The 12161-nt window shown below is 43.9% G+C and overlaps 1 protein-coding gene across 4 annotated transcripts in view; it reads left to right on the forward strand.

Annotated features, from left to right (window-relative positions):
- Positions 1-12161, forward strand: part of TBL1XR1 (TBL1X/Y related 1) — a 583295-nt gene that overhangs the window by 468440 nt on the left and 102694 nt on the right. For all 4 annotated transcript variants that reach the window (XM_085635413.1, XM_085635415.1, XM_085635414.1 and 1 more), the window contains exon 10: positions 2403-2500. In XM_085635413.1, the coding sequence (XP_085491539.1) occupies positions 2403-2500 (98 nt within the window). The remainder of the gene's footprint in view (positions 1-2402; positions 2501-12161) is intronic.

Here is a 12161-nt window from a genome sequence, read left to right on the forward strand (position 1 = left end):
AGTTTTACTGATTAAACTATACAGCACATAAACAATGTTTGGAAATTAGGTTTCAGCAAAAATATTTAAAATTTGCACCAATTAGTGTTGTAATTTGTTTTGATCGTATAAAAATCTTTTTTTCACCATAGAATTGTAAAATGTGTCTTATCTAGTGAAATATATATTTAATGTTTGAACAGTGCACTTATTAACTATTTCAGAGTTGTGTTAGAAAAAAAGTCTGAAATCTTATAGCCTTTCCATTCGCATGCTTTGGACAGCGCAATTGTCACAGTTCACTTTACAAAATCCTCTAACTTCCATCACACAAAAGAAAATTAAATGTAGGAAGACAAACTGACTTTTGAACTCTCTCTCTGAAAGCCATGCAGATGTGATAAGATAACAAGATTTAAAGACCTCTTTATTGCTCATTCGTTTTGGCAGCAAGCAGAACACCTGTTGTCAGCTTGCCAGAATGGGCGAGTAGGCCCTAAAAATAGCTTGCCCTGATTAAATCTGACTCGCCATATCGAATGGGCGAGTAAATTCTTTGAGCCCTGTATATATTACCTGTCTCAACAAGATGGTGGGACTTGGTTTTATTCTCTGTGTTGATACTAATTATAACTTTTATCTACTTCTGTCTATTAATCATCGCAGCCCTTATATTCTATACCAGAATTACTAAGGTTCAATAAATATTGAAGCCGCCTCTCTGTGTATTCTTTGAATATTTCTCTGAGCAACAGAAAGCATCAGTGACTGAGCAAAAGTTTGAAGTCTGTTACCACGGTTCCTGAGGGAAAAGAGTTTTCATGTTCAGTGGTTGCAAGAACTGTTCGCTCTCTGTTCAGGTTTACGGGGGGCTAACGGTGGCACAGCGAGCTAGCTGGTCCAAGGGGGCAACATATCCTACGGGGGTACATGGAATCAGTCTGGCACCCCCCTAAGTCTGTTGTCTGCAGACGTGCAGTTCCTACTGATTGGTGGAAACTACATGACACCTCGGGTGAATATGTACTAAAAAAATTAGATTTTGTTGGATTTTGAGAGAGTCGAGCCTTGTAGTTGACTCTTCTCTCAATTGGTACTAGCAAGCAGAGGCCTCACATTTTAGTTATGTAACCAAACAATGGAATATGCTTTTATAGCACGCTACTCACTCATGAGGCTATCCAGGTCAGCTGTAGCAGGTGTAAGAGGCCAGCCCTGAGGGCTCATTCAAAAGCCAGGCCTGCAGCTTCTTGCCAAAGTTGAGAAGAGAGGAGGAGCTTCTGATATGTTGTAGGAGGTCGGTCCAAGCTTTTGGAGAAGGTGTGACTTGGACTTTCCTCAAACTCCTCTTTGTTTTAAGGTCTTACCTCCATCTCAAGTAAACAAAGGTGCTGGTAATCTGATTGCTACAAAAGAAATTGCTGTTGAAACCTAATCTCCCCACTAGGACAGAATTCTCTTTTGCATACTGCCATCAGGAGACTGAGCGGTGTTGCATTTGAAAAATCATAAATGCTATATAAAAAAATTATAAAGTGGTGAAGGAACGTTGTGCCAGGTCCTCTTATGACTGCAAGCGAAGAGGTTTTCCAAATGGTTTCTGGTCAACCAAATGTGTATTGCTGTCATGAAACTATCACGATGTAGATGTAGGATGCTAAGTTTACCTTTATCAGACTTACATTTCTGTTTTGAAATCTTGACCTTTGGATTTTGAGGCGAGGCATCCTTCTAGTTCTTCCTTCATAAGTGCAGTGTGGCTTCAAGTACCCCCTCAGTGCAATCTCACTTTTCAGTGCTCCATTGTGTCCTACTAACATACATACGGACACCCCTTCTGAGGTAGTGGTACCTAGCCTTCTGCCTAAAGTTTTTTTTAAAATGATACGAAAGAAGAGCAAGATATTTACCTGAATTCTATTTTGTGTCTCAATTAACCGTGCAAATGTATTTACACTCATACCGTACCTCTGCACTATAGGTTTATTTAGTCTAGTCCTTCTGTCATACAATGTGGAAACTAAGGAGTACAGCCAGTACCTCATTTACATGGGTGGTATGTGGAGAAAGGCTATTTTCAGTTCCAGTTCATTTTTTTAGCCGTTTTGAAATGAGTTCTCACCAGGAGGGTTTATTTACATTGTGTTGATGCAGATGATCTTTGGGGCTGCTTGTTTTAATTAAGAAACGTTTTTCACATTGATATGCTCACATATTGTTTGCTTATGTTCTTCTAGTGTGCTTAATTGAATCTTTGTCTACTTGAAACTTACTGCATGTCTGGGCATTGTAGCTTTCCTCTGATTACTTGCCTTAATTTGATGATTCTTCAATAAAGGTTTAATATAAATCCTTCAAAAGCTTGTAATTTCAGCATTGTGATTTCAGTCTGTGGTTCTTAACATGTTCCTTCAACATCTTAGGCAACCTTGCCAGCACTTTAGGACAACATAAAGGCCCTATATTTGCATTGAAATGGAATAAAAAAGGAAACTTCATTCTCAGTGCTGGTGTAGACAAGGTGAGATTATGACATGATCTTGTGATAATGGAATAACATGAAATTAACTGTTATTTTTAGTATGTGCATGACTAATATTGTATAACATAAGGTATCACATGATTTGTATCAAGTCATTATTCCTGTCTTGCTCACTAGGTTTGGTGTAGCATTGTTCACTGATAATGTAGTCTCACTATATACATTTACACTTTTTTCACAGTTCCAGCTTGCTACCAGGCACTACTACTACTAATTTCGCTCTATCTTAAATCACAGCTGGAGTACATTTCTGTGAATGGTTAGGTGAAGATTATCAGCTCAGCCTTAGAAAAAAATTTTGTTTCAGTAGTAAAGAAAATTAATTTTGTGGCTAAACGTAGGAAGGACAGTTATTCTCTTTTCACTGTTTCTTGGGAAGACGCTGCACCTCATTGCAGCAGACATTCCAGAATGTTAATGCTTAATTTTTGCTGTTGCATGTACTCTCAAGATTGTTTTTCCCATTGCAAAACTAAACATTGCACAAAAACGGGGAGTGGGCGAAAATGCCAACTGTCAGGGACTGGGTAGCTGATGTGGATAGAACCATGATTGCTGAGAAGGATGCCCCAAAAAATGGGATCGCAATGGGCTGCCTGGAATACGTACGAGGGGGGATGGGGGGGGGGGGTGGAGATTTGCTTGTCACCCACGGTGGAACTACAACACTGTGAAGAAAGACTGTATGGCCCATTACTTATCGTGGGCGAGATGCTTGATTGAATCTATTTTGTAACAATTTGCTGAGAATAACCTACCTGTATTTTACATCTGATTGTATGTAATCTATGATTTGCATAGCTGTGCTATTTGTTATGTTGATTATTTAAAAAATAAATTAAAAAAAAGTTTAAAGAAATAGATGGTATTTCCCAGGCGTTCCATGAACTTGCTTTTGAAAGGACATGCATAGGATGAACGTTTAGGGTCAGTTCTATCCACACCACTTCCCCACTGTTCTTCCCATCGTCGCTATAATCCACTGTACATCACAATGTCATATTTTCACTCTCTGATAACCCAGACTCTTTTGTTGTCTGTAGCACCTTTTTGGTACCAGTCACTATAGGAGAGATTTCTGTAACCCCAGTCCGACCATCCATTGAATAAGAAAATGATGGAAGCTCCTCTAAAAGCCTGCCTCACCCCTTCCATTAAGCTTCTCAGCCACCCTCTCTTTAAAAGCCTGGCTCAGATTTTCCTGAAGAAATAGAGCTAATTACCCAAACAAATACCCTGTGGTCTCTACCTCCAGCATTTTGTAGTGAAGCTGAAAACAATGGAAGGTCTTCATAGTTGTGTGGATCAGCATCTCTTCAGCTTCTTTCGGCTGGGCGCTCTCCAAGACTCTCCCCTTGACTCATATGTTGCTACCTTGATATTTGCTATTTAAAGTTTACTATTCAATATTCATATCTGATGTCCAGTGTTGACTTTCAAGCATGACCCCAAAGTAGTTTATTTTCTTATAACTTTACTAATTATTAGATAATAAAATTAAGTTGCCATCACCCCAACATCACTTTACCATAAAGTCTGTAGAAAAATAACTTTAGTTAGGATACATCCGTCTTGCACCATGACCAACCCCAAGTATCTTTTAAAATCAGTTGCCTTTCTCCCTACTTGATTCCTCTTGTTCTCTTTCAGTCCATCTTTCTCTCTGTGGTGGTAAGCCTTCCTGATTGGGTTTGCCTGTTCTCACGAAGAGTTGTAATGAGAACGCTCAGACTAAGCCTTTGAAACAAAACCTTGAAATGAAAAATGTGCATCCATTTTGATCACTGCCTATCTGTTTGTATCTGTCCCTATAACTTGTCTCTGGATATCTTTCCATTGGGTAAATTTAATGGGTTCATTAAGATTGAGACTCAGATGCATGGTTGTTTTAAGGGTAGGGTTACCTTAGGGATTATCATAAACCCACATGTACAGTGATAGTACACAGTCTATGCCATAGGATATGTACAGTCTCAACCAGTGTCTACAATCACAAGATAGTAGTAAGAACTGACCAAACCAGTGCCAATTAACATTGTATCTGCATTGAGTGCCTGGGTGGTGGAACCTAAGGCAATGGAGCTTTGTGGTTTGGGATAGTGATTTCGAGAAAGACACACACGCACTCCCTCTCACCCTCCTCTCTCTCCCTCACCCTCCTCTCTTTCCCTCACCCTCCTCTCTTTCCCTCACCCTCCTCTCTTTCCCTCACCCTTCTTCCTCATCCTTTTCTCCCTCTCCTTTTCTCCCTTTCGCCCTCTCCCTTTTGCCCTCCCTCCCTTCTCTTACCTTCTCCCTTTTCTTACCTTCTCCCTTCTCTCCCTCACCCTTCTCTCCCTCACCCTTCTCTCCCTCACCCTTCTCTCCCTCACCCTTCTCTCCCTCACCCTTCTCTCCCTCACCCTTCTCTCCCTCACCCTTCTCTCCCTCACCCTTTCTCCCTCACCCTTTCTCCCTCACCCTTTCTCCATCACCCTTCTCTCCCCTCTACCCACTTTTCCCCTCTCCCCCCTCTCTTCCCCTCTCCCCCCTCTCTTCCCCTCTCTTCCCCTCTTCCCCTCTCTTCCTCTCTTCCCCTCTCTTCCCCTCTTCCCCTCTCTTCCCCTCTCTTCCCCTCTCTTCCCCTCTCTCTACCCCCCTCACTCCCCACTCCCCTCTCTCTCTTCTCTCTCGCCCCTCTCTCTTGCTCTCTCCCCCCTCTCACTCTCCCCTCTCTCTCTCCCTCGCTCTCCCCAGCTATATTGGTTCTCCCTACCATGGGTTCAAATCTTCTCAGCCCTCATCCTTTTGCCTGATCTCTGCTTCTGTGGTGTAGACAAAGACCATGATTTAACTGGTTACCTCAGTACAAGAAAAGGTGCACATAAGCTTGTATGGATTACGAGTTTGTGTAGGCTTCTTACTTAGAACTTGTTGCAGTCTTTGGTCATGGTAAAGTAGCCTGAGCAGGACCATGCATCATTGAGAAGCTCACCCTTACCTGCCTGTGATTCAGCGATCTTGAACATACGGCAGTTGGTTTGACCTCCCAGTCGAGCCACAGGATTTTCACTCTAAAGGGACTCTAGTCTATGGCATTTCATCTTCCATCTTTACACCATATTGTGTTTGCTCAGGAGGTTTATTCCTCCTGGGCTCCTATATATACATGGTTCCATTGATCGAGCCTGAGTATCCTGTTTACAATTATCTTCTGCACCAATGCTATCGAGAGAAAGATTGCATCTTATTTATTTCAGACTTCTATACATTGTTGCTGCATGTGAAAAAATATGCTTTTTGGACAAGTTTGAAAATAGCATTACACTTTATTTTCCCTGATTAGTATCAGTTGCAAGACATTTCTTAGACTCTTGATTGGGTACGAGATTTGGCTCTTTTAGAGTGTCCAGTGGTCGATAGAGGAAAGGCTGGCCCATAGCCACCTGCTCAAATGCAAGCTGTCTCCTTGACCAGAAGACCTTCTTTTCCATAGTTTAGAGCTTCAAGAGTTCAGTTGCAACATTCTTCAACACTAAGCAAAGCATTCCTGCCTGCAATCTGCATATCTTCAGTCAGTGGCTGCTAAGGATGGCTCATTAGTAGTAGCATCATCAGGAGGCAAGCATCATTTGTTAGATGAAAGGTTGTGAATTTTGGGACTCATCAGGAAACTGGTTGAAACCTTGGCTTATTTCTACAATGAGTAAATAGTATCAACAAGAGGGGAAATGGAATGGCTTTATTGGCAATTGATGGACATCACAATGACTTGGCTACCCGCTGCCAGATGGGGTGGGGGCCTTCAGTCTCCTTGTAGAAAAGACTTTAGGATGCATGACGTCTTGGGCAGCTTTTCAGAGTACAAGTGCTGTCGATGTAGAGCCTTTTTAAATTCATTAAAACCATGTATGCATATTCACTGGCCATTACAATCCAGCCTTCATCTCCAATGAGCATAGGGAGGGCAGAGAAGTACTTGGTAACAGAATCTTCCCTAAAATGCTCCTCAAACAGCTCGAAGCCTGTTGCATTTTTATGGAAGCGGCCCTGCAGCGCTTTCGTAACCAAGCAACACAGTGTTCTATGCCCCAATTGTAAGGGCAGACACCACGCTGCCTTGAGCAGCAGTGATGGCCATAGATGCTGCTATTGAAGAACGTGGAATGACTAACATATCCACCACTCAAATGACTTTCGTTTTTTACTATACTAATTCACCACTAATCCTTTATGGGTACCGGCCTAGGGTACTACTCACCGAAAAAGCGCTTCAACGCCTCATCTGAGGTAGTAAGCACTATATAAATGCAATTACAATAAAATTTAAACATCCACTCTACCCTCTCTGTGCCTTTGTCCAAGACATCCACAGTGCCTTTATCAGTTGCTGCCGCTTGGGCTATTGGCAGCCTGACTCAGCCCCTCAATGTTACTGCCTGTAATCTGACTGAATTTGGAACTTTTTCCCCTAGAGCAAATTTCCCCTTTTGCTCTATACATCAAGGTCCCTGGAGATCATGTCCTCCATCTGTCATTTGCAAGGCTGGCAAAATCATTGCTCCGGTGTTTTAGCAGCTTTTTAACTACTCTTGGCTGTAAAAGTTCAAAGGTAGTGTGAGAAGTTGGCCTGGTATATGCTGTCCACTAGTTATAGTGCGCACCATGCACCAGTCTAAACAACCCCTTAGAGGTGATAGGTTAAAGAAAACCTTATTTGAAAGCTATCCTAGTGGTAGCTATGGAGAGCAGCCTTCAGGCTAAGTCTTGAAGGAATGTAAAGCATGACCAAATGAAAGGAGAACCACACCAGGTATATATATAAAATATATGTATTTATTACTGAACACACCCTACTAGTCTCTTTATGAGGCTAGAGGTCAAAGCACATATGTTACACTTAATATATCACAGTAAATTAGCACAATATACAATAGGCCCTAGGGGCGAACCAAACCATATATTAAGAAAGTGGTATAAGAACCACAACTTGACTAGACACAAGGCCTAGAGCCCATAGAATCGCTGGGACACAAAGGAACCACCCAAGGTAGTGACACAGGGGACCCACTGGGGACATGTGCAGTGTGAGAACAAAGCCGCGAACTCCGTTAGCTTCTATGGGGAAGCTGCGGTTGGAATTTTGAAGTTTAAGGACACTTGGAGGTGGACTAGGAACAAACCTTTTGGACTTAGATGGTTCTAGGGCCAACACCCACGGGAGCACTGGAGTACTCGTGTTACCTCACCCAGGGAAGCTGGGTGCATTGGTGTCGGGTCGCGTCGTCGTTTCCAATGGCGAGATGCTGCAAAGTGCTGCTGCCAGGAAGAGGAGAAGTGTGATGAGATCCAAGCCTGGATCGAAGATGTGAAGAACCTGAAAGCAGAGGGGACAGAGTCTGGGTCACTTGCCAGTGACCAGGGGCATGATAGACGAATGCCCACTGATGTCGGGTGCTTCAGGTGCGAAGAGGGGAAGCTTGACTCTTCAGTCACGAGGACCAGGAGGAGACGACGATGACCAGGAGCTGGATTTGAGCTGTCCCACGAAGGATGTTGAGTGCTGCAGCGTCGGTGCCCGGATTGGATACAACAAGCCTTGGCAACAGCAACCCACGCAGGAAGAGGAAAGATGCTTCGGTGTGGACCAGCAAGGTCCTGGGGACTCCCCAAGCGATGGAGAGTCAGGGCACGTCTGAAGCAACAAGGGAAGCCCAATTAAAGTTAAAGTTTCCTTCCCAGGGACCCACCAGTCAACGGACCAGGGATCGCGAAGGTACCTCGAGCAGAAACACAAAGGGCCGGCTCACGGAACACTAATGGAGTGTAGGCCAGCAATCTTCGGTGGAAAAGGTGCTCTGGGTCTGGGCTACAAATAAGCCAATGCACAGCCTCAAGGGACGTCGTGAAGCTAATGCACTTGCAAATGTGTACGGTGTCCAGGGGTTCCAGGGCTACAGGTCTCAGCTTTGCAAACCGGTCAGATGCGTCTTTGGTGCCTGCCTTGCAGGGGAGTAACTCCTTTACTCCAAGGGAGATTCTTCAGTCATCTAGTCATGTAGATCGTCGAAGTTCTGGGATTTCTGTATCAGAGTTTCGTCCAGGTTTAATCTAAAGTCCTGTAGCCAGGGGGTTCCTTTCTTAAACCCAAGGAAGGGGTTGGACATACTTGGGGACCCACCTATGGGAGGGTCAGGAAAGAGGGGTGGCTACACCCATTTCTTTTGTCTAGTTTCACGCAAGAGCTGGGGCTAGTAGCCCCTGCAACCGGTTTAAACTGGACTATGCACAGGGACACCAAATGTGCCCCCCTTGCTGATCTTCAAAGCACTCTTGGAGTGCACCCACCCGGCCCTAATCTACTAAAGCCTGTTTGGGAGATGCCACCTCCCTGTGACAGGAAAACTATTGTCCAGGCCTCCCCTGCCAGAGTTTCGGTCAGCAGCAGGAGGCCAGACTTGTGTCTGGGGCTGGCAGCATCCATTTTGTGATGCCAGGGCTCTGTTAGCTGGTACCGGGTATACCGGTGCTGTCCTGTCTCTCCCTCTAGAAGGGTGGGATCATACTCCCACACCAGTTACTGGTGTTTGGGGTATGATTCCAAGGTGTTTGACACCAAACACGACATGTTTCCGTGCAGCCATCCCAAAGTTAGCATTTACCGCGAGGTTATAATGCACTTAGAGTATATGGTTAGGCTGCATCACAGACAACGCCGGAGAATAGATTCCGAAGGCTGCAGATGGGCTCTGCTCATGCATGGACACCCTCCCACATAAAGCCAAGCACCCTGCCTTCAGAATTGATAGGGCCTGCCATAGGGGTGACTGATAGGTTTATATGTGCAGTGATGGGGTGAGATATAGTGAACCTAGACCTCAGTAAGGGGTGCATGCACCATCTTACTCAGACTGCAGTAGCAGACCTGTGGTGTCATTTTGGAGGGCTTCCCAGGGGTGGCATAATGCATGCTGCAGCCCCTGGTAGGCCTCTGGGGTACCTATGACCTGAGTACATAATATACCGTATACTGGGGACTTATAAGGACACCACAGAATCCAATCTGTGGTGTACCTAAGGTACATGGAATCCATTCAGAGAGGAAGCAGCTAGGCTGGGGTCCTAAAGAGCAGGGCCCCAGCCAGACTAAAGTCGAAAAACAGTGAAACATCAGCAAAAAGTGGGGGTAACCATAAGCAGCAGATCCTACTCTCCTACAGGTAGTCCCTTTGCTAACAAAAAAAACAAAAAAAAAAACATATTTTCAGCCTATATCTCTCATGCAGGTGGCATCTACAATTTTGAAACAATTGGTCAACACTCAGCTGACCTTGTATCTGGAAGATAATGTCCTGTAGCATTACACCTAGGCTGGCTTTTGCCAAGGTCACAGTTCGGAATCAACCCTTTTGGAGGTTATAGAGACCATAAAAATCACACTGGGTAAAGGGGAAAGTGCCGCTCTCAAACTGCTTGATTTATCAGCAGCGTTTGATACAGTCCCTCCATTTTATTACAACCCCTCTCTGAGATTGGTATCGGTGGGTTTACCTGGGGATATCATAAATCCTTCCTTGAGGAGAGGGAAAAAGTTAGGCAAGGAAGCCTGCCTTTGGGGTGCTTCGGGGCTCCTCTTTGTGCCCTACGTTATTCAACATCTACTTGGCGACCCTGGCCATTTTATTAGATTTTTTTTGGCATCAAGTCTGTCTTCTATGCTGCCGATACCCAGCTTTTTTGACAGTTGACCCCTCTTCCTCTACTACAGCTAAGGCATTTAAAACATATCTCTCTGGTAGTTTGCGTTGGCTGAGAGAGAACAATTTGTTATGCAATGCGGTTCAAACAGAGGTTCTTCTGTTCGGTCTTTTAGAAGGAGGATGGCTGCACAGCTGCTGGTCGAGGGATCACCCTTTCCCCTCCGGTCCCGCTTAAAAAGCTAGGAATTTAGGGGCAAAAATAGATGACAAGTTGACTTTTTCTTATCAAATCTCATATTGCTGCCACCTGTCCGTCCCTGCTGAGATCCCATCCTGAATTCTTGGATCTACTGCTCTTGAAGACCAGTAAGACAGTGGTCCACACACTAATTACCTTGAGATTACACAATGCTAAGTCATCATCTCGCCCTCCTAGACAAGGTGACTAAAACTGCAAGTGGTCCAAAATGAGGCTGCCTGCTTGATTTTCGGCACCCCGCGGAGAGTGCATATTTCTCACCACCTGCTGCAGCTTCGCTGGCTACCTGTCAAAAAGAGGATTTTTTTAAAGCCCTTACATTGGGCTATGTACCAGCTCCCCAAGTATCTGATTACAAGAACTAAGCACTATCTTCCATTCACAGCTATGCGCTCAGCATTTGCCTTGCTAGTTATCATCTCAAGGTTTTGCCTTGTAAGATGTTGAGGCTGGTCTTTTATGGTGGTGGCGAGTGGAATCTGCTCCCCTTTCTCTCTGCTCGATTCCTCATCAATCATCCTTCCATAAAGGAATGAGGAAAAAACGACAGATCACTAACAAAGTGACTTTAAAAACTAGAAATATTGTCCGTGAATTATCATGTAATCACTTTTCTCCATAATCCTAGATGTCAACCTGTAAGCCATATCCACATTCTCCACCTTGAGGACACTACAGCTTGTCTTCCCTTACCTAGGATTCTTGCATAATCAAGTAACCACCAAACACAACTTAACACATCTGACCTGTGGAAGTGGGCTATACCGTTGTTGTTGGACTTTGCCCTCTCTGCAGGGTCACCCTCAAACATTTTGCCTTCACTCCTCCTGTTTGCTAAATCTGTTTTTGTTTTGTCATTAGGACTCTGCACACTTTACCACTGCTAAAACAGTCTTCAAATGCTTGTGATCTCTTACTAAAACATGGTGTAAGTGTCTTCCATCTAGTTGGCACATTTAAATTACTTGCAAGTCCTTAGTAAATAGTACGTGTTCCCAGGGCCTGTAAATGAATCCTACTAGAGGGCCTTCAACAGTCATTGTGCCATCCACTAAAGTAACTTTTTACAATGTCTCAGGCTTGCCACTGCAACCTGTAAGGCTCCATTAAACTGCCTTTTTGGCCTGGCAAAATTAACCTTTTGCCAGACCTAAACCTTGTTTTAAAAAAAAAAATACATATGTCACCTCTAAGGTACGCCCTAAAGGGCTAATAGGGTTGGGTGCCTTGTATTTAAAAAGTAGGACATGTGCGTTTACGTTTTACATGTTCTGCTTATGACAAACTCCTAAAGTTGTTTTTCACTACAGTAAAGCCAATCCCTCCCATTGACTAACATGAGGTTACCTTATTACGTTTAATAAGTGGTAACTTTTGATTGGGCACAGGTAGAGTTATGCTGTTTAGACTCAAATCAGTTTTAATTATTTAATGGTAAAGTTGGATGTTAAGTCACAATTCTGAAAATGCCACTTTTAGAAATTTGGCGTTTCTTGTCTTAACCATTTGTGCCTTCTGACAGTATCCTGGGTCACATGGCTGTGAATGGCTCTGCTGTTATGGTATGTGTATTCCTGCCAGACACTGAGACAAAGGGGACTGGGTGTAGGCAGGATGGCCATCCTGCCTGGATGGTTGGATGCAGAGCTGTACCTTAACCCATTTATATTTCAAAGGGCTTGTCTCTAGCACACACAAAGGA

This window comes from Triturus cristatus, chromosome 11 (assembly GCF_964204655.1).
Source record: "Triturus cristatus chromosome 11, aTriCri1.1, whole genome shotgun sequence".
Taxonomy (NCBI): Eukaryota; Metazoa; Chordata; class Amphibia; order Caudata; family Salamandridae; genus Triturus; species Triturus cristatus.